Source organism: Rutilus rutilus (genome assembly GCF_951802725.1).
Source record: "Rutilus rutilus genome assembly, chromosome: 13".
In the NCBI taxonomy this organism is placed as follows: domain Eukaryota; kingdom Metazoa; phylum Chordata; class Actinopteri; order Cypriniformes; family Leuciscidae; genus Rutilus; species Rutilus rutilus.
The window spans coordinates 29,140,163-29,168,006 of NC_140218.1; the positions used below are offsets into that span (position 1 = coordinate 29,140,163).

Below are 27,844 nucleotides of genomic sequence, written 5' to 3' on the forward strand. Positions count from 1 at the left end.
TACACCCGAAATTCATGATAACCAAGAACCACCATGATGAAATGGTGCATCAGATTGGGACCATCATCTACCAAGTATCTTTGATTGCTTTTACAGTACTGTCCACTGCTAAATATGCACATATTCTCAAGATGTGTGCTGTGCGGGTGTGCGTACCTCCTCCAGCTGACTGTGTACATGCTGCACTATGAGATCGATGGCCACCATGTTGCCGCCACCTAGAGCAGATAAGCACAGGAATCAAAATCAACACCACTAACAAAGCTGCTTTCAGGCAAGCCTTCAAGGTTATAAAAAAAAAAAAATACACAGGGAAGGAGACCAGAGGCCTTTTTTTACTTCTTGATGTGATTGGCCATCAAGACACATATGATCCAAGTTGGCCGTTACACTTTCTCCAATGGTAGAAATGAATCCCAGTGTAGGCATTTGTATGCAAATTGAATTAAACGTACAACTAAATAAATATTTTACTAACAATACATTAAAACAATCTAATCTAGTAATGCAATCTGAATGCCTCACTCACCACGTGGCACCACAATATCTGCCAGTCTCATCGTGGGCTCGATGTACTGTTCAAAGGCTGGCTTCACAAACTTGTTGTATTGTTTGATCACTCCCTCAATGTCGCGGCCTCGCTCTGTGATGTCCCTCCTGAGCCTCCGTACCAGCCGGATGTCAGAATCAGTGTCCACAAAGATCTTCATGTCCAGCAGCTGAGAAACAGACAGATGAGGCTTCCAGATCAGCTCAGTGAGAAGCTGGCAAATATCCACATTAGGAAAGACAGTTGTTTACCTTCAGCAGCTCTTTATCTGCAAATGACATGATGCCCTCGAATATAATCACGCTGGCCCCATACACCGTTTTCTGCAAACAGATAAGCGCTCATTAAAAGTCAAGCAATAAAATATGCTAGGTATTCTATGTATGATTATTTTGTGTACTTGAAAAAAAGAAAAAAATGTTTAAGCGTGATCCTAGTAGAGAGAAAAGTAAACCAGCAATATTTCATTTGGAGAACGTAAACTGTATTTTAAGCGTTTTTTCGGTATATAACAAAAAGTTGATTAATAATGCATTTGGTCACTTTTTCAAAAGGTATCTTGCTGGTAGTTAAAGGGTAACTCTCGCCAAAATGCAACCTAAGGTCTTTTTGTTCATCTACCCGAGGCAAACTTTCGTTTAAAAGCATAATTAGGATGGAAACGCCACTTTTAAGTTTGACCGTATTTTCATTTCGGTCAAACTGCCTTTTGAATGGGAGTGCTTGGGGCACTACTATGATAGCATAAAAATAGTCGATCTCCGAATGCAACGCAAGATGAAAAGCTCCTAAAGCTTAGTTCCATATAAATTCACGGATAATTTGTTGTTTTGTCGTTAGTGAAAATCAATATTGACCTTGTATTTGAAAAAGGATGCTCATATAAGAAGCAATACTAAAATTCAGAGTCAGTTCATTCACATTCGGAGATCGTCTATTTTTGACTGTCAAAATGCCGGCGGACACAGCTACGGTGAGTTGTTCAAAATCTTTCTTTTCAGTAAACACTGTACACAAACAATGTTCTCAATGCTGGAGTTCATGTGTCGAGCCCCTGGTGATACTTCGAGCAAAGTTTCATGTTGTGTCGAGCCTTCTTAGTGTTTTAAAAATAGCGCTTTTTGATGCGATCATAGTCGTGCCCCAAGCACTCCCATTCAAAAGGCAATTTGACCGAAAACGAAAATACGGTCAAACTTAAAAGTGGCGTTTCCTTTCTAATTATGCTTTTAAACGAAAGTTTGCCTCGGGTAGATTAACAAAAAGACCCTAGGTTGTATTTTGGCGAGAGTTGCCCTTTAAGCCATTTTAAATCCATGAAGCAGTTTTCCCAAAAGTGATCATTTCCATAAACCTGACACTTTTCAAGCAAATCGGTGTAGAAAAATGAGGAAGGTCAAAGCCGTTTGCACTCACCCATTCTTTCTGCCGTCCGTGCGTGGTGAAGTCATACACTGGGATCTTCACACTCTTGCCCTGCTTGAGTTTGCGGAGTGTGTGCACCAGCAGGCTGAAATCAAAGGCGTCTGGATGGTCAAAGTTGTAATCGTTGTTAGCAGCCAGCAGCTGCTGTTCGGCCGTCAGAACCTGCAGGAAACACGTCACAACAGACGGTCCAAGGTTACACCTCTGACTTCAGCTCACATCTCTGCCAGCCGTGTGCGAAGAGATCAAGGCTGATAACTGAAAGGTTGTAGGTTCAAACCAGACAAGGGTTGATCTGTCCTTGAGCCAGACACTCAACGATGCCGTTGCACTTGCTGCATTTAGTAAATGTCATAAGCCATTAGTGTGCATTACAGTGCTTTTACCACAGGTTAGACATGACGCAAAGGGGTAAACTATGGTAAAATCACTGTAACACACAACCATGAGTGGCTTAACACTCCAATATAAATGACAGCAAAAAGCAATCTAATCAATATTTTGTTAAAAGTGACATTTAACGATTGCTTAGCATTAAGTAAAGACATTTACAATCAAGAGATTTCCATTTCAAATAAATGCTGTATCAAAGAATCCACAAAAAAAAAAAAAATGTTTCTTGAGTATCAAATCATCATATTAGAATGATTTCTGAAGGATCATGTGACTGAAGACTGGAGTAATGATGCTGAAAATGTAGCTTTGCATCACAGGAATAAATTACTTTTTTAAATAAAATATATTCAAAAAGAAAACGGTTATTTTAAATTGTAATAACAGTTTTTACTGTATTTTTGATTAAATAAATGCAACCTTGGTGAGCATATAATACTTTTCAAAAACATTAAAAAAAAAATTTACTGACAGTAGTGGATTATATTATTAATAAAGCAGATGTACAGACTTTAAATAATATAAATAACAGAGACACCGACTGCTCTCACACCTTTTGATTAATACGTTCCCAGTCATTTTGGATTTTTAAAAATAAGGATTTTTCCATTTTTTTAAATAATTGAGTAAAGAATGGCAATCAAAAAGTAAAAACTAGTTAAAAAATATTTAAAAACAAATAAAAAATATATAATTGCAACTTCCATGACTTTTTAAAATTGTACTAATTTCCACAATTTTATAACTGCCTGATTTTTCCATGAACCCTGTATTTAATTACAATTAAATACGTTAATCCTAGCATGAACAATCTTGTGTATGAGTTGCATTAAGTAATATTCTCCAGACAAGAGAACATATTAAAATATCTCCAATCTTCCTGGAAGGATATATTCTCTGTCTTAAGTTACAAGTTGAATGTTTTTGCCACCCTGCATGCAGAGACAGTGCCAGACTACTGAGTAAATGAAGTGTGTGGTGTTATTACCCCCCTTCCTCTCGTTGGGTACACGGCTAAGGCCAGCTGAACTAAATTTAGGAGGAACATTTACACACAGGTACAAGTACACACACACACACACACACACACACACATACTCACAGGACATTTACTTCCTTCGCTGTGTTATTTGGCCTTTTTCTCTCATACAAAATGTAATGATTTCTCTTCAGATATGCAAGAACAGCTGGTACACCATTTAAACAAATGCCTAACTAGTCTAGACTATCTGCTATGATCATCCTGACAGGGTCATTCGCATTCCTGACTGTTTAACAGAGCTTACTCAAACGTCATTAACACATAACGGCTTGTGTTTGAATGCTGGACTGCTTACGGCTGTGAAGATAAGTTTCTCAGCAGCACACCTGAGATGTTCCTCTGGCAGACGTGAGAGGATCTGAGAGGCGTTTACTCTGAGATTCCTCAGTGTGCTGTGAAGCCACAAGCTGCCTGAAAGACTTAATGGATTATATCAAACAAACCATTGGTTTTGGACCACATTCGGGTCAGTTTTTCCATGTACTGTATAACTTCAGGTTTGCTATGGAATTGTAAGTGAGCAATTTCAGCCATATTGCTAATTTCTGTAGTTTGGTTTACTTCAAACATAAGCCTTCTCTCCTAAACCCTGCACACAAAAGACATGTCAGCAAACACAAACACTCAAAATAAGTCACAGCCAGAGAGACAGCCCTGCCTTTTATTGTAAAAAAAAAAAGTGCCACTCCCCAAAAAGACTTATTGCGGTGTACAGAGTTTAGGGCTGTCACAGATATGGGTGTGACATTTACTGTACGAGAGATATACGAGATGACGGCGTTACCTTGTAGAAGGAATCCATTGACAGAAGAACGACCCAAGGAACATCCAAAGCCTCGATAATTTTACGAGCAACTGTTGTTTTGCCTGAGGCACTGCCTCCACAAAGCCCTATGGGTAAAAAAAAGACCAGTAAATTGACATGTGACGATGGTCGATGATGATCGTGATGGTGTATGAGTTAACAATAGGGCTTTTCACACTTGATCTACTTAACCCTGGGTCATTACACCCTGGCTAAACAGAATCCTGGGTTATCTCCACATTTCACACTGCTCATAGTTAATCCTGGGGATTCATGAGCTGAGGTTTCACTATACACTCCTAAATCCTGGGTTAAGGTCCTTATTTGCATATTTGCAGCCAGTGTCACTGATTGGACGAACGCAGCACGCGACCCGCTTACATAAAGGCTCTAGCATTGCACATCCTCATATTATATATTGTCGTAGCCAACTATCAAGTTTATAAGTTTCTGTCACCATTTGTCATTTTCCCTTCAAACTTTGAAACATAGCTTACTGTTTATACAACACGCTGTGTTTCTGGGACTGTCCAAAGCATGTGAATGGCTGCCTGTAGCGATTAACACTGCATCATTTCACACAGTGCAAGTTTAGCATTGCAATGCGGGGTTAACAGCGCAAAAGGGGTCCTAACCCTGCTCCAGATCAGGGAGGCATTACTCCGGGTAAAATGCGACACTAACCCGCTAAGTGTGAACGCTCCTTCACCCGGGGTTAAAGGCAGGGTTTAAAGCGACGATAACCCGGGGTTAAGCACAGCGTGAAAAGCCTTACTGATGTTTTTTCCCTGGAACGCTTTACTATACCGACCAATAACAAAAGCTTCTTTGGACTGGGTCCCGTGCTCATTGTACCAGGGTGGGCGTCCGGCGGTGTAGATGGTCCTCTTACTGGTCCGCAGAAGCGGAGGCTCGGATTTGCACTGGCTGGTGGATCGTTTCCGTGGCGACAGGCCGGTGTTGACGGAGGGGAGGAGCCTGTCCAGAGAGCCTTCGCCACTGCCACTGTTGAAAAGAGGAAATAAGACACAGTGAACAAGAGAAGCCTCTTCCTGCTATTTCCTGTGTGAATTCTGACTTCCTGATCACAAGCTGTACAAAGACCCCAGTTCACTCGGTGGCCATCACGGTTAACACCCTTAACCTAATTACTAGCTTTAACTATGTGGGTAACAGGGCATACAGCTCTATCTATTTCAAATAGGAAAATATGTCAAGATCTGATAACGGTGGTGTCATAAATTTTGTAGCATGTTGCAGCAACAACCCCATATTACTCAGCAAACATGTTAGCTGTAAATGTAGCACATCATCGTGATCAATGAAACGGAGATAACTGGAATATCGTGTTGTCATGTCTAATGACTGTTTTGACAGTTGAGCTCAAACAAAGCAACTGACCTCATTTCGATCAACTAGTTTGAGTTCTAAACAAATACTACCTTGTTAATAATAATGAAAACATAATTATGGCCAGTGGTAGCACTAGCATGGCATGATTAAAGATAACCCAAAGGACCTGGTTCAAACTAACAACATGTCCTAACCAGACATGATGCCATAAGATTCAGAATGAGCAATTTGACGCGACAGCCAATCAGAGGACAGTGTGGGCGGAGTCTCTCTGAAGACTAAAATGAACACTGTAAAGTCTGACATATAAAATAATAGTATTTTTTTTTTTTTTTTTTTAATAGAACAGTTTATTTAACCTTTAGACATAATATGAAAAATAAGTTTGCATATTTGTTTTTTTTAAATATAATAGGCTATTTGATACATTGGGCTTTTATAAAAGTTTGTCAATTTAAAAGTTACTCCTGTTTACTTTATAAAAATCCGTCATGTCCCATGACCTCAAGGTGGACATTTTTACAATTATAAGGCGTCCTTTTACTTGCTAAAAAGTATAACTATCAATTACATGGTCAAAAGGTAGATAGTGTACAACAGGTTTTTCATAAAAGTTTTGATCATGTTTCGAGTATCAAACATGACACAGTAGGCTTTAAAGGAATACTCCACCGTTTTTTGAAATAGGGCTTATTCACCGTCTTTCCTACATTTAGATGGGTGGGCAAACGCATTTTTGTCTCAGTGCATGCATTGTTTTAGTTTGGCAGCGCTGCCGATAGCTTAGCTTAGCATAATGAATGGAATCCTTTGTTGCCAGCTAGCATGTCGTGAGTAAAACGAATTACTTCTTGTGGCCTGCGTATTGACAACGAGTACAAATAGCAATGCAGATTAAGACTAGGCGATTTCCTAGGCAGATATTGACTTGGGACTATATTGGGGTGAAGCACAGACGAAGCATTGCTACTTGGGCGCAGAGATATCACGCAACACCTGAAATCCCCCCACGTTGAGCCTGGTCATCGATGGCAGTACCTTGTCCCACTCGCCACAGCACAGACACTCTATTTCAGTCGGCATAGGTTGGCATATTCCTCCACACTCACACCACCAGTTCGTGTTGGCTCTCATCCTCACGTCCTCAGGCTGTTAAGCGATCGCAACCTCCTCCTCCTGTCGTTCTATTTCCAAAGCACGCAGCTCCTCCCCTCAAACTCTGGTTCATAGAGGTATGGTTCTGGATCTTGACTATCTGAGAAGTCACCCTCTTCGTCTCTCACAAAATCAGCCATGTTCATCGCCATTCACTATATCTACTGTAGAAAAAATAGCCGGCTACTATTCACGCCGGTATGTTGACGGAAGTTGTAGGATTTCATGTGTTGCGTGATATCTCTGCGCCCAAGTAGCAGTGCTTCGCCTGTGCTTCCCCCCAATATAGTCCCAAGTCAATATCTGCCTAGGAAATTGCCTAGTCTTAATCTGCATTGCTATTTGTACTCGTTTTAAATCGTTTTTTTATCACTTTTACTCACGACATGCTAGCTGGCAACAAAGGATTCCATTCATTATGCTAAGCTAAGCTAGCGGCGGCACTGCCAAACTAAAACAATGCATGCACTGAGACAAAAATGCGTTTGCCCACCTATCTAAACCGTCTATCTGTAGGAAAGACGGTGAATAAGCCCTATTTCAAAAAACGGTGGAGTGTTCCTTTAGAGGGTTAAGCAGCATATGACATTGTATCACAATTCAAATCAATCAATCTTAAATGTATATCATGCAACAAATTTTGAAGACTTGGTTCAGTGGCCTATGAACACAACGGTGATAGTAAGTTGGATAAAAAGTAACTGCTAAAAGCCCAATAAATACATTACATAAAAAATACAAAAGATTTCAGTCCCAACATTACATATAATTCATGTAAATAATAAAATATGAAGTATATATTTACATGTACATGCGTTCATTACTATTATTGCTCTGTGATAAATTGCTTATGTTCTGCTTACATAAAAGCATCTGCTAAATGCATAAAAGTAAATTATTAGGTACATACTTATATAAATACACTGTAAAATGACCATTTATATAAAGTGAGACTAAAAATGTAATTATGCATAAGCCAACTATGCTAATGGTGCAGTAAGTTTGATGAAAACATGCTCTGGTTTCTAGGAGCATTTCTGGAATGCTCTGGAGTCACGAATAAACGAAAGAGATACAAGGTAAAATTGGTGGACGCCTACAGACTCACTGCAGTGAGAGCTGTGGAGCTCATAAGCAGCAAAAACTTTTTTTTACATTTTATTGTATATATTTATGTATTATTTATATTAATATATAGTATTTAGATATTATATTAATAACAAATATTTATATTAAATTAAATTATTTATATTTATTTATTTGCATTTAATTTTAAGAGAAAAATACTTACTGAAGCAGGCGAGAACGCAAGATGTCCACAAAAGATGAGTCCATGTACGTGTCCATTAAGTAAAAGTACTACTACCTAGAACCTACTCTCAACTAAACATCTGTTTGTATAAAAAAGCCAGTCAGATCAAGTGACACATGACTGCGTAATCCCTAATGCTTACATGCCTCAGTAAACAAAGCCTACTTCACATGTGCAACTATAACTGGTAAATCTAGAATAAAGCAAGTTTACTAGGCAAAAAAAAGATGTATTGTGTGCCGAGTATGCCTTTGAGTTTCTGTTAGTGTGAATAGAAATCATCTTGGGTCATCTTTCTAGTTTATCTGCCCTGCTAAAATATGAGAGCGTGATTAGAGATAAGATGGCAAACAGTGGACTCTGCCCTTGCATTTTTTCAGAAACCACAAACTAGTCAGTCAAAGTCTTTCTCTTAAAGGAAATGATCAAATGACTGTAATCATTTACTACACGACTTCCTTCGAGTGAAATATCTGTACAAAGAAAGTGATTTTCAAGCCATTTTCAGGGCAGGATTTTCAGTGAAAAACTTTAATCTGTTTAGCACTAGCCATATGGACTATTAAAGAGCTCATATTATTGTGGGCACTTCAGAAATACGGCGAGATCACTTGCATATTTTCCTGACAACAGCGGAAACAACTTAAAATACTCATAATCATTTTTGAGTAATACATCATTCAAAACTATAAAGGGTCTACTTGTGTAAACTCACATTAACAACGAAAAGTTGTGCTTTTGTAAAACACAGAAAACAAAAAGGATGCGTTTTCTGCCTTCTCGGTCTCCGTGGACTGGAGCGTGTCACAAAAATGAACTGAAACTCAGTGTATACTTGCCTCGCAGACATGAGGAAATATATCTATAGAAAGCTTGAAATGTCTACTTTTAAACAAACCAATTCAAATCAGAAACAAATACTCTCTGATTATGTAATCCGTATGAAGTATATGTTAAAAATGAATATAAACGTGTGATAAGTCGACTAATGGCTTAAATGAACGAGTACTAGTCGACTAGGAAAATCTCAAGTTCAACTGGTCAGATTGTTTCTCCAGTATTTGATATTGTTGATGTTGGTCTGCAGCACTCCATTACACAATGCTCTGTTTGTTGTTATGATGACAAAAGGTTTCTAAGTTACATTTTTAGGCTGGTCTGCCATCTACCATCAGTCTTCTAACAGCGTTTATCGATGTCAAAATCATTGACCAATCAAATCGAAGAAAAGGCTTTACTGTTCACAGAAGATGAACATGAGTTCCAGAGAGATGCTTCAGTTTGAACCGTGAAAGAGAAAAGATGTCAAATATTAAACAGTTTTACGACAGAAATGTTAAATGACAGTAATGTCCAGCGATGCAAACTACTCTACTTGGTCAAATGTTACCATTTTGGATTGAAAACAGGCTAAAATGTACACGAGCCATGTAATTCATAACAGAGTGTGACAACAAGAACAACATTAACAAAGCCATTTTTGACATATAGAGTGTGTGTGCATGCAAACTTCCAATGTGTTTGGCACGTTGCATTCCCAAATGCAAATTCTAAACGCCTCAAACACGCAGAAATTGCAGAGTAGCATTTACTGTGAACTGAAAGTGAAAACGAACGTTTCTTTACTCTCAAACATGCAGAGCGTCAGACTATATATTTACAATTACATCATTCACAACTGTTGGGATTTGATGATCGCACTAAGCCTAAGCCATATCTCATTCTAATAACCATACATAGTCAATATTCATAAATAAGCAACGGGTGCAGATTTTTACTCAAATTTGACGCTTTGAAAGCAAACCATGCATGAGATAAATGTATTCGAAAACATAACATTTAGGGTCATACTTTTCAGGTTGGAAAATACAGAAATACGTATAACTGTGGAAATTATAGCCTCCACGCCTAAATTATACATTTAAAGAACAGAGATATTAACTACATGTACTTACAATAGGGTTAGGTTTAGGGTTAGATGCATGAAATTATGCATACTTTACTGTTATTACAGCAGTAAATGCATGTAACATCTATCAAAGATGCTCTAAAATAAAGTGTTACCAAATTTCATACCGTCACATGATGCCACAGAGCAGTGTGAGCATTCTTCAAAACATCTCCTTTTGTGTTTCACAGAAGAAACAAAGTCAAATAGGTCTGGACAATATTAGGATGAATAACAGAATTTGCATTTTTTGGGCGAACTATCCCTTTAAAAATACACACACTAACCTCAGCGACAGCACATCAGCAACTTCTGGTTCCCATCACAAGTTCCCTCAAGGACAGGACAGTATGAGAATACGCCATTGTGCAGTTTACTAATGAAACATTTTCACTGTAAAACACCTCATAATATAAAACCAGCAAACTGAAAACAAATCGAAACCTGACAGGAGGTGCCAATCGCACGCTGAGGTTTTCAGCAAACACATAAAACTGATGGATATTTGCTTGTAAAAAACAGAGCAAGCAGAGAGTCCTGTCAGCGACAGCTGTGTTGATGATCTCACTATATACAACGCGTCTAACTACTATGTACTAATATTTAAATTAAAGACCCCTTGTGGTGAAAATCAAGTTTTTAATGCTGTTTTTGTGTCTATGTGGTGTTTTTAATATGCTTTAAGACGGCTTAGGCATATCATTAACTATGACCGCTCTGAAGCAGGGGAGTCTCAAGAGAAGTGAGGTTATCCCCGTATATTTCTCTGTTGATATGAAAAATCGGCTACATTTAGCAATATAGCGGGTGAATTATGTATATTATGATGTTATGATGAACTATGTGCGTTTCGCCACTGACACTCTGAATTGTTCAAAGCGTTTCTAAGGATGCTGGTTGCAGAGGTGGACAAAGTACACAACTTCCTTACTTGAGTGAAAGTACAGATACTACTGGTCAAATATTACTCCGGTACAAGTAAAAGTTGTAAAGACCGATTTTTACTTAAGTAAAAGTACAGGAGTACTTGTTTTTAAAAGTACTTAAGTATCAAAAGTAACTTTCAATGCATTGTTTTATTACTGTTGCATTGTTGTTGTGTGTAATACTTACAGTACCTTATGCCTCTGAATCTCTGCCTGCCTACCCTCATATCAATATCAAATTTATTTCTAGAACACAGTTCCAGTAGTGGGATTGAATGTGAGATTAAGTGCACTCAACAACGTCCACAATGGTTTCGGACACCCAAATGGCTGTTCCCTCAAATACTGCCCTATTTAAAGTTTTTTGGCTTTTAGTATGAATATGTTAGCCTTACGCTAACATAGCCTTATGTTATCTATAAGCTAGTGTGCACCAAAACAATGACAAAATTCGCATTTAGAAGACCAAACCCAACGTTGAAAATGAAAATCAGGTTGATGTCAGAATCCAACGGCAGATTGATATTAATCTCCAACGTTGGACAGACGTTGTATTGTGGTTGAAAACGAAAATCGGGTTGACGTCAGAAACCAACATCAGTCGGTTTCTGACGTCAATTTGACTAATTTCCAGCCACAATGCAACCCCTGCAAAAAAGCAACCCGTGCGGGTCCCTGCAACCAAAATCATCCCGACTGACATTACTACTATCTATTCAAGGACCTGACAGAATTGTAGTGGAGTAAAAAGTAAGATATTTGTCTTTCAAATGTAGTGAGGTTAAAGTAAAAAGGTTCCAGAAAAAATAATACTAAAAGTACAGATACTCAAAAAGTGTACTTAAGTACAGTACTCAAGTAAATGTACTTTGTTACTGTCCACCTCTAGCTGGTTGTTAGAAGGAAGATGTCTGACTCTGAGATGGAGAACGAGAACATGTTTGTGTAACTGGCTGAATTAAACCAGTATTTCCACTTGCCATTGTGGAGCATTTACTACAGTAACGTTGAGCTGGCGTGAGTGAGTGGAGACGGGGCTCATTTGCATATTCATGGTTCTGCATATACTAAATGAGGCAAGGGTGTAGAGTTATATTCAAGCTATTTTGGCATGAATTAATTATTTCCACAGGGAAAAAACGTTTAAATATGTCATTTTGGTGATCAAAGATGAGATTTAAAGGGGTGGTATAATGCCCTTTAACTAAATGTAAAATAAGTCTCTGATGTCCCCAGAGTGTGTATGTGAAGTTTAGCTCAAAATACCCCACAGATATTTTTATAGCATGTTCAAATTGTCACTTTTTGATGGTGAGCAAAAACGCACCGTTTTTGTGTCTGTTCCTTTAAATGCAAATGAGCTGCTACTCCCGGCACAGGGGGCGGAGCTTCAAGAGTTCGAGTCCTTTTACCTCACACAGACATGCACTGGAGATTTCAAAAACTTTAAGCCTTTTATGTTCAAACAAAGTCAGAAAGATGGAGAGACTCAAGAAGAAGTGACAATATGTAGAAGCAACAGGACATTTCTGAATGGTTAGGTGATGAATTTATGTAGCTTATGTGTAGTTATCCTCTAGTCATTGATTATCATATTCTGTCATGATAATCTATAAATCGCATTCCCGGGTCGGGGTTTATGTAAATTTAAGGGTTTGTGATGTCACTAACCCAGGAGGAATGTCCTGTAGTCCCTACCAGCTGTTTGTTAAAGTCATTTCTTTAAAAGCAAATATCTCCCTTTGCTTTGAACTTTGAGCGTTGTAACTTTACAGATGTTGTTTATGCTCAAACAGCAACATTACACACTAACTAAAGTTAAAAAAGTGAAATCATAATCAATCACCCCTTTAAGGGATAAAATGATTGACTACAGGGGGCTTTAATAATTTGATACAATGCACATATTGTGTACATACACATTTTTACAATACACTTATATTTTTCAAAAAATCTGTAACAATTTCTTTTAAGGAAAGGTAAGGTCACCTTTATTATCCCCAAGGGGCAATTTATTTCACAGCCAGCAGTAAACCATACAGTCATACAAAGAATAAACACCACCACAACACACAAAAAGAAAGGAAGAAAAAAAGGACTTGAATAAATAATTTACCTTGAATAATAAAAAAAAAAAACAGCAAATGGTACAAAAGAATTTAAAAAAATTAGTCCCATCTAGATTTGCCAGTACCAGGTGATGTAGTTACATGTTACGACAGTAAAAACAGTGAATTATGCTGAATTATGTGACTCTATATCCTAGTAAGTACATTACTCTGTACTTATTTGACTACGTCACCTTAAAATAAAGTGTATCCAAATTTTCCTGTAATTAGGCTATATCTGTAATTAATTTCTGTATTTACATCTATAATGACACTGTTGGCCCTTTCCCAGCCTTAAACCCACGCATATCACCAAACCTGTCCTAACCTCACCTGTAACCCACCTCAATAGCAGCACAAGCGTTCTGCAACACAACATCAACACAATAAGTACATTGGACCTAACAATTATTGTTAACACTTTATTTTACAGTGTCTTTGTTACACGACACGTTACATGTACTTACTACAGTAATAACAGTAAATGATGCATAATTACAAGTACTAACTAACCCTAACCCCAATCCTAACCCTATACCTGTAGTTAATTATTATTACTCAATTGCATAATTACACTGTAACAAGGATATCTTAAAACAAAGTGTAGCCCAATTGTTATTTTTGATGCAAGTACATAGTAGTAGTTAAAGACAGCTAATATAGTGTGCAAAACAGCAAACCACAAAGCCTGACAGGATGTGCCAATCGCATGCTGAGGTTTCATCAGACAAATTCATTAAAAAAATTATGTAAATTTGCTTGTAAAAACAGAGCAAGTAGAGAGTCCTGTCAGCAGCAGCTGCATTCAACAAGTAAGTGTGCAAACTGCTTAATAAACTACTCAAGAGCGTCCAACACACTTGAGGATGGAGAAAAAGACAAAGATGCTAAGACCAGCATAATAAAAAAAAATTTTTTAATAATAATCATCAGTGAGTTATCAGGCTTACCTTCCATCTGCCCTAAGAGACCAGCAGCCTGAGATCCTGGCTCCCGAGTATGCTGGGAGTGTGTTCATGATGGGACAGACAGATGAGATGAGATGAGATGAGAGCTCCAGAGAAAGATCAGCGCTAATGTAACCACCGGGACGTGCACACACGCGGGCGCTCAGAGAGCCTGCCCTCTGGCAAGCCGAGCGGAGCGAGAGAACAGGAAGAAAAACGAAAGTGAAGCAGAAGGGAGGAAAACAAAACTGTGCTTTCTACGTCGGTTTTGTTTTACCAGTCACTAGCGTTAGTGGGCCGGGACCATTCAAGACAAACCTTTCTCTCGCCCTAACATGCTACTATGGACACTGCCAACAAACGTAAGAGGATAACCTGTCCCGCAGATTATGTTTGGCGGGTGGTATTAATAGCAGCAGGTTGGAAACACGCAGAGCTCACACACCCCTCCGCTGGCCTCTTACGGGGCGGCTCATCTGTCTGTGACACTCACACAGGCTGTTGCTGACACGGGACGGTGAAAGAGCGCGAGGGAAAGCAGCGATTTTGAATGGTGTTCTTAGGCTCGGGACATAAACAAATCAGGTTGCTCTGTGAAGCGGGGAGCGGTGGAGGAGAGACGCAGGTTTTGAGCGCTCTCTTCATTACACCCAAGGGCTCTGAGATCACCTTATCAACCGGCCCATCCTCTGGGGCGTCGCTCCACCTGCTCCCCCTCCCGGGACACCCCTCACAAACATCATGATGAAACTCACTACCACCATCACAGCCCGTACTGGCCGTGATCTTACAGTACAAGCACATCCACAAAAAAAAACACATTAAATAAATACACAGACTTAACTCTGTGTAAAGATCCTTAAAGGGATAGTTCACCCAAAAGTGAAAACTCTGTCATCGTTTACACCCCCATAAGTTGTTCCAAACATGTTTCTTTGTTCTGCTGAACACAAAAGAAGATATTTTGAAGAATGTTGGTAACCAAACAGTTGATGGACCCCATTGACTTCCATAGTATGGAAAAAATATATATTATGGAACAACTTGAGGGTGAGTGAATGATGACAGAGTTTTAATTTTTGGGTGAAATATCCCTTTAATAGTCAGCATCTAAACTGAATTAAACTAATTAATGTTTAAGTGTTACAGTAGTATTTTAATAATTGATTATTATTATTTATTACATGGCTTGGTTGAATTCCAATGTAGAATGCGGTCTGTTATTTCTTGATAACACACCACCGTTGCCATGAAAAACAGAGCGTTGTTATGGATGCGGAACGGACTATTTTCTTTAGCGGAAGCAATACAATCGTTTTTAAATCAATAAACTCCTTTTTAAATCAATAATTTGTGTCAAATTATTTCTTTATTTTGTAGGTAGCCATGTAATAAGCGGGATAATGTGTAGCGAAGGCGGTTGTTATAGCGAATAACAACCCCTTCAGGCTGATTCAAGACCCGTTCAGCCTGTCGGGGTTGTTATTTGCTATAACAACCGCCTCGCTATACATAATCCCTTACATAATACTGAAAGTTGAACATGTAAAATTGCAATTAGAATCAACCAAAGAGATGACAACAAAACAGCTGTTATACACACATATCACAAATCCTAAAAAAAGCTGAATTTTCAGCATCATTACTCCAGTCTTCAGTGTCACATGATCCTTCAGAAATCATTCTAATATGATGATTTGATGCTCAAGAAACATTTCTGATTATTATCAATGTTGAAAACAGTTGTGCTGCTTAATATGTTTGTGGAAACCAGGACACTTTTTTTTCAGGATTCTTTAAAGGTTCAAAAGAACAGCATTTATCTGAAATAGAAATCTTTAGTAACATTATGAATGCCTACACTGTCACTTTTGGTCAATTTAATGCATCTGTGCTGAATAAAATGTTAAACGTTTGAAGGGTGGTGTATATAGTAACCTAAAAGTAGTTAGATTCAAAGCCCAGAAGAGGAGATCACCAACATGGATGCAGTGGAGCACGATTCTTTGTACGACATAAACCCATTAACCATCTTATTCTCCTATTAGATCTCGCTCCCAAATGTCAAGACTTCCTCTTTCTACTTCAATCCTAAGCACGTGTATGAAGGGCATTCCCAACAACAACAGCTGCTGGTCTGGATATGAGAAGGCACAGTCACGTGACCCGTGCTCGCAGTGATGTCACAGAGTTAGACGAGCGCGCCCTCTCGCGTCGCAACGCGGAGGTGATCATGATTCAGCTTGATAAATATAAACTATAATAATACTGTTGCAGTGTCGCATAATATAGTAAATACTACTCCAAATTTGTTCTGTTACTTAATCATTTATTTGGCCTATTATTAGTTTAAAATGCCATTCAACCATGTGTAATTAAGCCAACCTGACTACAGATGTCGTTCACAATACTGTTTAGAGCAAGTGAAGTAACGTTAGTTTAATTACATGTAATAAAAAGGTGCGGCTGAAAAACGGTCCAAAGAAATAACGGCAATGATCCTCCTACTGCATGCTCTCCTGAGGTCTTCGCGACATGTGCTTCAGTGTCATTCACCATGGGGTGAGCAGCAGGAACACACATTTACTGACAAGACCATTTAAACAGAACCAGACGCATAAACATTCACACAAATAGTCATGGACCGAAACAAGACGTGGAAACAGGGTTACAGTTTCATAATTATGTGCTTAAAGAGACATGTCTCTCCCATAGACTGTAAGGTCTCTCCACACATCTTGTTAGTTTAGGGGGGGATTTATAAATATCACCAGAGGCATATATGATCAACGCGTGTGTTGCAGAGTGCCAGAGACACGCGAGACGCACCAGGAACTCCAGCACGCACGCGACAGTCACTGTGCGCTCGCCGTTTAATGTTTACTACACACGCGCATATTAAGATCACGGGGAACTTAATAACTGAGAGGTTAGGAGCTAAAGGTCTTGAAATGTACCTTGTGCACCGCATAGAGGCTTTTTCTCCGCACTCCATCGCCGAGACTCTTCCGTCTCCGCACACGGCAGACATTGTTGGATTCCTATTTGACAATCAGCTGTTGCGAGTGCGACTCTGGCCGCGAATAATGCTGCTGGGATATGTAGTTTTATGCGTCATAGGGTCGCGCATGTCTTCACCGAAGCGGAACTACAAATCCCAGAATGTCAATTGTAAAGTATATTTTTAAGTACAAGTTTAGGTATGCTTTTTCTGTAGGCTACTGAATTTAATTTATGCTAATTGTTCTGAAAAATAAATATCACAATGGGAAACCATTAATTTTCTTTACGCAAGATTCATAATACATTAGTAGCCTATATTATTTATTTTATTGATACTTTGAGTTGACAGGCCTGTGTTATACATCGTTAGCCTCATAGCATAATTGCCTAAGTCATTTTTTTTATTTTTATATATTACTTAGGCAATTATGCTATGAGGCTAACGATGTACTGCCGTTCAAAAGTTTGGAGTCAGTGACGTATTTTTTAAATAAATTGTTTTTATTCAGCAACAACGCATTAAATTGATAAAAAGTACAGGATCACTTAGATAATAAAAATATATAGTCTACACATACATGACTGTGTGTAAATATCCGTTATACATCTAAACTGAAACAATGTCCTGATAATTACATACTTTTTTAATATTATAGTTTTAATTGAATAATTGATTATTATACATACATGAACTGAACAGAGAACGTTTACATGCACAAATCTATTAATAGAATCAACAAAAAGGACGACGATAATAGTTATACATGAATAAACTGTCACAAATCCTAAAAGAAAAAGAAAAAAAGAAAAAAAATATTGAAAACAATTGATATATATCTTATACAAACCCTACCTTTCAAAAGTTTAGGGGCAGCAAGAATCTTTTTATTTGTATTTTTTTTAAAAGAAATTAATACCTAAACCAGCCATCCACAGTGTTTAATATATATATATACTGTATATATATATATTTTATTCTGTTCTTCTGAACTTTCTATTTATCAAATCCTGAAAAAAAGTTATAATATTAAAATATTCATATTATTTTACAAATTATATTTTTGTGACATGTTCATGCAAACATAAGAAAACAATTCAGCCAGTCAAATCTTTCTCAACATTTTATTAATTATTTGAGGGGTATTAATGCACAGTTAATACACCAGGGGAAAAAGAGAGAGAATAATAGTTTAGATTCAGAACTCTTGCCAACCTAGTTAAAAACTTCAAAGGAATAAAGGATCATTGTGTCCATTACTTGATAAGTATTAATAGATTTAGCAGTTTCAGAATAAAATGTACTCCTTTGTCATTTTGGACCATCCTTTTGTACCTCAGACCAGGGGACCCAGTGGCCCTGCTCCGAATCACTTCAAATCAATCCCAATGACTTTCGTTTGTAAACTTCTTTGAGGATGTTCTCCGTCAGAACACTGATGGGGCAAATTCGAACTTCTGAAATCCTCATTTCACACAAAAGTTGAAGCAATGAAAAGAATGATTTTTAAAAACTGGTAGGGGGCTCCACTTTCTACAGACCCCCTAAGTACAAAATTCCACAGCACACAATCAAATTCACCAAAATCTCTACCGACACTCCATATTCAAGCCTATTTCATGGGATTACAAGTGCACTAAATACAGAAATACACACCTACACACATTCATGCTCACACGCACGCACGCACGCACTCACTCACACACACACACACACACTGTGTATAGCGTTTTTGACAAAAGGACATTTTCAACATGTACTTCGACCTGTATAGAAAAGCGCAGGATCATATTCAAATAGTTTAAAGCAACTATGTCACAAAGAAAGAAGCAAACGAGCAAAAGAAAGCGAATACAGTTCGCACTAAGCTTTGTAAATCATACTTAACGTTGCAGTAGTGCTTTCGACTGCAAGATATTGCTGTAATTTTGAAATAAATCTGTTGCGATGTCATGATCGTACAGCGTCTGCATATGTGTACGCCACATAATCTAGGAAGACGGGTAATTGAAGCCACGCACAATATTCCTAGCGGAAACTACACGCCATCTTTCAAATCGAGCAATATCGTGTGAAAACGAAACTTCCATTGAGAAAGATACATTCTACTGGGAGAAACTCAAAGTACATTGTCTATGTTAAAGTAGTACGGTAGTTGGTTTCATGGACCCAAGATGGCAACGACACCAGTTCAGAAATGTCATGGAGCAACATTGAGCTTCTATCTCAGTTTTGACCTCGCAACATGCATGATACATGTGTTGCCTTGTCCTCTCCTGCAATGTTCTCTCAAGAAGACAAGGACCTTGGTGAGGAGCATCTCACGAAACCTGTGAAGAACATGCCAAAGATATATTTGACCAGAAGATCAAATGAAAGAAATTATATTTTGCTTAAAGGGGTCATGAGATTACATTTGCCTTGATCTTTTGACATATAAGAGGGTTTTGTATCATTAAAACATCCTGCAAGTTTCAGAGCTTAAAATGTCTTCCTCATTATAAAACAAAGCATTTCATTAATCAAGCTCGTTTTGATATTGTGGGATCTGTGATGTCACACTGGCAAATACATTTGCAAATGGCCGCCTCCAGAGCAAGACATCGGCCAATAGCTTTACATTATCGCACCATAGGCTCCGCCCATTGGCGTTCAGTCGCGTAACGACAGGCATTTGCCTTCACTGGATGTGAGCGTAACGTCGAAAGCAAATTGAGTCTGTCGACAAAAGGACAAATGGAAGAGTGAAAGAACGCCCACTTTCGTCTTTAGAAGGATAACAGTGTCTGAAACATGTGGATGGTTTATTTTAATGGCGTCATGGATCGCGTCGGAGGATTTTATGTTTTTTTGGAGCATTTGACTGCAGATTGTTTTGTAAACGAGGCACAGTGTAATGGAGAGTTCGCAAAGAAACTTTTGTTGATAGTTGAAGCAGTCAGCGGTATTGGATCTGACAGCAGTTACATCACAAACCGTAAGTAAATGATTTCATAATGCTATGTCTGAATATGACGCTTTTATATGGATGATGTTTTCAAAACACTTACTCACATGCAATAGCGAGTGGGCGTTATACTGTGTCCTATGCAACAATGTTAGCCAATCATAACAGTGGGCGTTTACTGACAACCCTTAAAGGAGCCGCCCCTTAAAAACTGATCATTTCAGACAGAGGGTCAGAATGAAGGTTGAAAATAATCGTTATCCCGCAAACATTATAAGAGAACATCAATGAATATGTTAAAATAAAAAATTAAAATCCATGTCATGACCCCTTTAATAAAACTTATGCATCTAAAAAAAAAAAAAATAAATAAAAAAAAATTCCAATGATGATTCTCATTAGTGTAATGTAGTAAATTTTGTTTTTTTAATGGTTTATGATGTACTTATATATGTATATACACACATGTTCTTCAAAGGTTTTATAAGATTTTATCAGACAAAATAAAAGACCATTTTTTTTCAGTGCAATAGGGGGATTTCAGTGCGACTGAAGCCGAAGAAGTTTTTTATTTGCCATTTAATGCTTGACGCTTCGTTTCTGATGCAGGACAGTTAAAATGAGATCTGCTACAGTAATTCATGTCATAAACATGGGACTCGATGGCAAGTTTGACTAACTGGTTCACAATTTCATGCGCAACATTCCTTAAGGTAGATTGGCTACTAGCACCTTTTGCCTAAAACCACGACAAACCAACCCTAGTTTTCTGAAGCAACTATGAGATTAAAGTCACATTTACAAGTATTAGTATAAAATAAATGTATGCAACTTTCAGCTTATTCTTCTTTTCTCATTAGATAAATATATTTTTTAATAATTTATCCTTTTTTTTCTGTGTGTGACCTGTATGCTAATAATTTTATGGCAATTCTTTTTCATGATTTCAAGTACCTCAGTTAGAATTATTAGGGTTTTGGAATACATAATTTCTGTTGCAAATGATAATTTTTTATAACTTTTATACAAACTGAGGAAGAATAAAAAGACACACTGCTTCCATTAGTCACCTTCGAGGGGACTGTTATGGCTTCAAACATAATTTTCATTTCATATCTGACATAGATTTGCTTTCTAAATTGGGGAATGGAGGACGGGCTTCATTTGCACGTATCACACGGATCACATGGCAGGCGTTCGGGGTTTCTCGAACTCTCGTGGATTTATGTAAAGGAAACTGATCCGAGATCTCACAGCGCAGAGCCACTCATTTAAGGTCGGGAGAATGGAAGCCTAACAGTGCCTGCAAAGTGCAAGATAAGGAGGGAAGGGGGAGGAGGGGTTAAAGTGCAATACGAGCATTTTTCTCAAACAGGCCTTGATCAGAAAGTTGGGAATCAGTGTGTGCAGGACCATTCAGATGTTCAGTTTGTTTTTGGACAGACGCTCTGATTCGGAAACGTTCGGATAAAGCCTGCAGTGACCATTCTGATTGTGCTCTTCAATGCTTTACACGACAAGCTTGTGCACCCAAAACACTCTCACTATTGCATACAGGTCCTTTAGTGCATACCACACACATTGCTTGTACTCCTATCAAAAGTTCACGGGTGAATGTCGCAAAAACATGCCCAGGACACATTTCACCCTAAAATCAAACAGAAATTCTATTTTGCAGAAATAAATTCTAATTTGACTGAAAAGATTGTTTGCATTGAGACATTTTGCCTGCCAAATTCTCATTACCGTAATGCAATATATATAACTTTTTTTTTATTACGGTAATGAGAATTGGGATGTAAAATGTGCTTAACTTTCATATAAAATTTTGCCAATGTAAATAAAAAGTAATAGTCCTGAAAAAAAAAAGCTTAATTTAATTAAGTGAAATAGAATTTTTTCCTTTGCTTAAAATTTGAAGTGAAATCATGCTTGAGAGGTTTTGCGAGATGCACCAAAATGTCCTGTTTTTTTTTTTTTTTCTACTCGACCACTATCATTTTCATTGGAGCCAGTCTTAGGGGCCGTTCACACAGAATGCATTCTTGCATTCCACTGCGTTTTTTTCCACTGATTTTCTATGTAAACATGCTCTAGATGGACGTGTTTGCCCATTGCAGACGCATTCCATATCTTTTGCAGCATCTTGCGCATGACATGGCGATCTAAATGCGTGGCGCTCAAGTTAAAAGAAATTCAAATTTTAAAAAACGCATCTATACAACTTCCACTGCCCCTTTTTGTGAACGGCCCCTCAAGTTTAAGCAAGGACTGATGACATCACAGATGTCAAAGGGCATTCCTGTGCTTTGAATTATTACATTTTTCCTGCCAACACATTTGTAGTCATTTCTTAGGCAGTGCATGCCTGCTGCAAACGTTACCATTTTGCTATTGATTTGAATTTCTCTAATCATCTGCACTGTATTTTCCTTCTAAGTTAAACATCACAAGCTTATATTCCCATAAAAAACAATCGGACAAATGAAAGCACATAGCTCTACCAATTTTCAAAGCATTTAAAGGTTTTAACAAAGACCTCCGGGTCAACTGCAGCAAACTACAAACTACTGCAAACAGCCCAAAGGGATGCGGGATAAGGAGTTACACAAGGCTACGTGCTCAGACCTCTCACGATTCCGAACAAGAGACAGGACAAGAAACCACAAAAGCAACACTATTGCACAGTAGCACACTGTTACAACAGCCGTCGATCTAATTCCAACCCTGCCACTGACGAAACGAACCCAAACACATCTGAGGAAAAGCAACCTAAACAATGACCAACTTTTTTTGACGCACCTTGTTTGAAACCGATGGACGAAAATGAAATTGCTTTGAATATATTCATATATAGATATAGATATTATATATACACAGCAGAGTATTACCGTGATAAAATGTTAGCAGTAAATTAGCTCACCATGCTAATTGAATGAGTTTGATATTCTATAAAAAAAAAAAATCATTCAAACACATCATGAAACCACCAGACATGTTGACTCACTGTAGCTACCCAAAAAAATCACATAGAAATGTAACTTCGCAACTTCTGCTCTAAAAAATATATCAACTGGGAGCTTAAATGTTATTGACCCCTTCAGAGTGAACAACCTTATTAAAATGAACTATAAAAATGGAATGAAAAACCAACAGGAGTAATATATATCAGTATACACAAGCACACACATAATGTATATACTCAGCTTAAAAAACACAAAGATCAGTGTGAAATCAATACAAATCGTTGTTTCCTGCTGTTTTTCATCCCCTCGTTCTTCCGTTCATCTTTCCGAGCTCTTTCTTCTGTGTCTTCCTTCATTTCCGTGACCGAACTGAATAAAGTTTACCGGTGTAGTTCGGAAAGCATCCCTTCTGGTGCCGACGTAGTGAAAGCCGCGTTACTCGGTGGCCAGAGCTTTCTTAGGTTTGGCTCGTTTCTTTATAGGGGGCGGTGTGTCTCTGGTTTGGGCTGGATTCCCACTGTCCACTGGGTCAGAGGGTGTGGTTGGGCTGTGGGTGATGGGGTTGGGTGCAGGGGTTCGGGTTTCTGAGGTTATGATCTGGGGAGGAATCGGGACTGGAGCAGAGGTGAAGCTCTTAGTCTCTGCTGGAAAGGAGGCTGTCACCAGGTGGTGATCTTTGGGCTTTCGTCCCCTCTTCTTCCCAGGCACTACGTTTTTCATGTCCTTCTGTAAGCCATTGCTCTCTGGCTCTTTTCTCTTGTTGTTGGCCACTTCATTGGTAGATGCCCGAAACCAGTTCTGTGCACATAGAGCCACATCAAGTTTAAAGAGGAACTGAGTCTAAAGGCTCAGCTGATGGATTTGCATGAATTTTCAGCAGTAGAACATTCTAGAAGGAAACTATTCATCCTTATAAAGCCTTTTGACATAGAAAGGCACATGGTGATGATTTGTGCATAGTACGACATTTATCTTTGTGTACTAAAACTGAAACTAAAGATTTATTTAAACGCATGAATAGAAATAGTTCTGTAATGGCCAAAAAAAAAACTACCGGACATTACTCAAGTTTGCATCATCACAAAAATATTTTAATGATCAACACTTCGGTCAATTGCTCGGATGGTCGACTGACCAAAATGTTGCTCAATAAAATATTTATGTGATGATGCAAACTTGAGAAGTATATGTGCGATAGATATTTTTCAATATTTCGGTAATAAAATGATCTCTATATCTTGAAATGTTGTGACCTGTGTTAAAATAATAAATAAAACCAGCAGATGCCAATATAGCAGATTTATTAGAAGGTTCATTTAAAGATTGAACCGATTTTCCGAATCCAATCCCTCCATTAAATGTTTAAAATACATTTAAACCCAGAATATTTTCAAAAGTTCATTGACTTCAAATGTCTTGGTTATATTAAATCTAAATAAATCTGAGAATGTTCTGATTATTTCTTAGCAGGTTTCTCAATTATAATTACTAAAACTAATGTATATATATTTAGATATATATTATTAAGATAGAAAATGACTTTCAATGCTTCAATGGAAGCATTGAAACTTCACAGTTGGTGTACCTTTGTTTGTCAAAAAAGTTTTGTCTTGTTCATTCATATCGAACTTGATGTGAACAGACATACAGTAGACATTTCGTTACACTAGAAGACTATTAGGGCAACTGCTCAGATTACTCTGCATTGAACATACAATATACAGGGCGAGCGAGTGTTTGGTTTACCTGCGAGTGTGTCTTGCTGATATGATACTTCACGCCGCTCTCAGAATTAAACTCCTTCTGACAGAGCAAACACGTGTACTTCCCTACGTCGCCCCCTCCCTGTGTGGAGAACAATAACAGCAGTGAAGCTGATACAGTATCAGCAATGCCTGAGGCTAAAAGTATACACAGTTTATCTATAATTTACAACTACGGGTAAGAACGCAGAGGACTTGTTGTACCTTGTTACAGCTTGCCAAGTGAGCTTTAAGTCCAGATACACTTGAGTAAATAGCCTCACAGTTCTGTTATGGAAATCAAGAACAATTTATAGGGAAGAACTGAACAACAAAAACAGCAATTCAGCATTTTCAAGAGCTGTTCAGCTTCTCAAGCAAATCTAAATCTACTGATCTCATTCAGATGTTCATACTGATGTTGGAATCTGCCATTCAAGCACCAGCAGCTATTAAAGTAACTGTTAAATGAAAAGCAAGATGGTGTTCTTACGCAATTGGGGCAGCAGATAAATCCTTTTTCCTTCACCTCGTTCTTCCAGCTCTCCACAGTTTCAGGGCTGAAGTTGGGGAGGCCTGGTCGTGTGTAGTTTAGCTAAAACAACAGATATAAAGCAAAGTGTGTACAGGAAGTTCAAAATAAGTAGACAAATGTGTATACGAGTAATTAACTAAATGTACAAACACTACTGATTTAACTCAAGTGGCACAATATTAGTTTTTGTGGCAACATGTAGTTGTACAGTGTGACAGATCTTTATAGTAGCTATGTTTCCAACCAAAGTTGCTAATTTAACTTATGTGCAAAATTAGAATATCGCATAAAAAAATTTGCGAATAAAGCACGGTTTCCATCCCATGTGCTCAAGAGAAGAAAATCTTCACTTTCTAGGAAATTTGTGCAAAATATCTGTATTAAAAATGGAAGTTGTTGCAACCAGGGAAGCCACTGTGGCTCTTTTTTCGTACATTATAAATGACTTGCGCCTCAAAGCGCACAGACGAAATGCTGTCATTAAACACTGTCATGTTATTTTGCATTCGGGAACGATTGTGTTTGGGAATACAATCGTGTGAGTCAGTCTTGGGAGGTAATTATACCGAATAATTTTGATGACAGACTTCAGAACGACTAAAACAACATTTGAGACGCTGTGCAATGAAATTGGTCTGCTGGTTATTACAGTTATCCAATCACATCCACTGTTGAGGTAATGTTTTTTTGTTGCGCATCAAAGGATTAATTCAGTAAATGTCTTTCCATCGTAGTTTATGTGTAGCATGTTTTCTTATCAGATCAAAAATGATCCGCCTCAATTGAGCGCATATGTTTCTTAAGTGCGTTTTTAGAATTTATGCACATCTAGCATTTTTTTATGCGATATCCCAAGTTTTGCACAAGAACAGGTGGATGGAAACTCAGCTACTGAAAAAGTACCTCTAATTGAAATCCTCATTGTTTGGAGTCGTATAAATGCTGCTTATTAACAAATCTCAGACTTTTAACATATATTACATAATTTGACAAGCCACTTTTTGTCAGTAACTCATAGTGTATCAGTTTCAGAGTAGCCTCAACACAGCCGTACCCTTTTGATGTCTGGTACGAGGTCGTCTTTGATGCGGCGTTTGTTGCCCCAGTCTTTGGCCAGCTCGTCCTCTGCGATCTCCTGCAGGTGGAAAACTGCCACCTGAGCCGAGCGCCGTCGCACCCTTCCGCTGGGCGTCCTCTCCAGATCCAGCAGGTCCTCCACCTCTGTTTTCTCCTCTTTCCTCTCCTCCATCTTCTCCAGCTGCTCGTCTACTCTCTCCTTTGCCTTCCCTCGGGCCTTTTTCAGCTCAGGCTCCTCCTCCTCCTCCTCCTCCAGCACGTCGTCCTCATCTTTACTGTCTTCTTGTTTCCAGTCCTCAGATGTGGGCTAAATGGGGGAGGCAAAAACTGTTTGTGAGATGAAGAAATCTGCCTATAATGTGTATATAACATCACATTTTCAGATTTGGACGATGAAGTGTAGTCTGTGTGTGTAATCTCACCGAGTGAGTGACGGGGTGCTCAGTGCGCAGGTGGTAGTCGCGGCCAGCTTTGGAGCGATAGGTCTTACCACAGTGCTGGCACAGGAAGACAGGCTTCTGTGTGTCTGGCAGCTCTCTGCCACAGCGCTTCTGATGATACTGATAACCCATCAGACTGGAGAAATGAGCTGAACAGCCCTGTTTGACAGAGATTCAAACACACTTCATTAATTCACTCATTGATCTGTGGGATGACAGTCTGGGTACAGCGTTCCCTTGAAGGGCCTGTTTGTTAATACAAACTGCATAAACACACTTAGTGACAAATAAGCTTTTTTTTTTATTCTATTTTCCACATCTTCTCCCCTCCTCTCTAGATTTCTCTTTTCGTCTTTGAATCAAACTGCCCTGCTGAAAAGACTACATTAGAATGAATTTCCATGCTGGTTTACATTGGTCTAGCTGGTGTACCAATATACCCACGCTTATAGACAGACAGACAGATAGATAGATAGATAGATAGATAGAACACAGAAAGTGAGAAAGAAAGGACACAGAATTTAGGACATATTAAGGACAGACAGTGCCGTCTAGGGAGACAGACAGACGGCTGCTACCAGTGACAAATCCCTACCTCATTGGGACATTTGATTCGGCCCGTCTGTTTGAGGACGCGGCGTAGCCTCTCTCTCTCCTCCTGCTCCTCCCCAGACACATTCTCACTTGCCGACGGCTTACAAATGGGAAACAAACACAATGCAACACATTAGCGTCTCTCCAGAAACTCTTCCTCAAGTCTTTACAACAATGTGTTTCCAATAACGGCTTTCTGAGAGCCAGATGCTCGGCAGTCTTCAAAACCTTTATAGAAAGGCCATTACTCAAGGCATGTTATCGGCAATTGTCAGACTGCACTTTATACAGCACAGTATTTGGTCTGATGAAAACATCAGCAGAGGAAAGGAGACACAAGAGGTATCTAAACAGATACAGTAGGTATCTAGAAACCTCAACACAGCACCTGAGGGTGAATGCGAAACCAGAGACGCAACTATAGTTCTGTACTGAAAAACTCACACGCCATTAAAGCTAATACCCAAAGGCACAAAAACCCCAGATGATGTGTGATCACCTGACTATATCAGCCAGCAGCTCTCGCCTGGTTTCCCACTGAAGCTACGCAGGGTTGAGCCTGATCAGTACCTGGATGG

The 27,844-nt window shown here is 38.6% G+C and overlaps 2 protein-coding genes across 7 annotated transcripts in view; both read right to left on the reverse strand.

Annotated features, from left to right (window-relative positions):
- uckl1b (uridine-cytidine kinase 1-like 1b) overlaps window positions 1-17,042 on the reverse strand; it is a 34,938-nt gene extending 17,896 nt beyond the window's left edge. For 2 of the 6 annotated variants that reach the window (XM_084428093.1, XM_084428094.1), the window contains exons 1-7: window positions 16,922-17,042; window positions 5,027-5,220; window positions 4,195-4,301; window positions 1,967-2,137; window positions 802-873; window positions 530-719; window positions 157-218 (exon numbers count right to left, since the gene is read on the reverse strand). In XM_084428093.1, coding sequence (XP_084284219.1) covers window positions 157-218; window positions 530-719; window positions 802-873; window positions 1,967-2,137; window positions 4,195-4,301; window positions 5,027-5,220; window positions 16,922-16,995 — 870 coding nt within the window. In that variant the 5' untranslated portion in view covers window positions 16,996-17,042. Of the gene's footprint in view, window positions 1-156; window positions 219-529; window positions 720-801; window positions 874-1,966; window positions 2,138-4,194; window positions 4,302-5,026; window positions 5,221-8,014; window positions 8,212-13,967; window positions 14,742-16,921 lie in introns of those variants that run through there. The other 4 variants (XM_084428096.1, XM_084428095.1, XM_084428098.1 and 1 more) reach the window with 4 other exon arrangements.
- Window positions 17,043-18,075: 1,033 nt separating this feature from the next.
- The window catches only part of znf512b (zinc finger protein 512B), a 68,493-nt gene continuing 58,724 nt past the window's right edge, over window positions 18,076-27,844 (reverse strand). The window contains exons 12-18 of the mRNA XM_084428780.1: window positions 27,268-27,366; window positions 26,655-26,831; window positions 26,210-26,539; window positions 25,114-25,215; window positions 24,846-24,908; window positions 24,625-24,723; window positions 18,076-23,676 (exon numbers count right to left, since the gene is read on the reverse strand). Of these exons, the coding sequence (XP_084284906.1) occupies window positions 23,314-23,676; window positions 24,625-24,723; window positions 24,846-24,908; window positions 25,114-25,215; window positions 26,210-26,539; window positions 26,655-26,831; window positions 27,268-27,366 (1,233 nt within the window). The 3' untranslated portion in view covers window positions 18,076-23,313. The remainder of the gene's footprint in view (window positions 23,677-24,624; window positions 24,724-24,845; window positions 24,909-25,113; window positions 25,216-26,209; window positions 26,540-26,654; window positions 26,832-27,267; window positions 27,367-27,844) is intronic.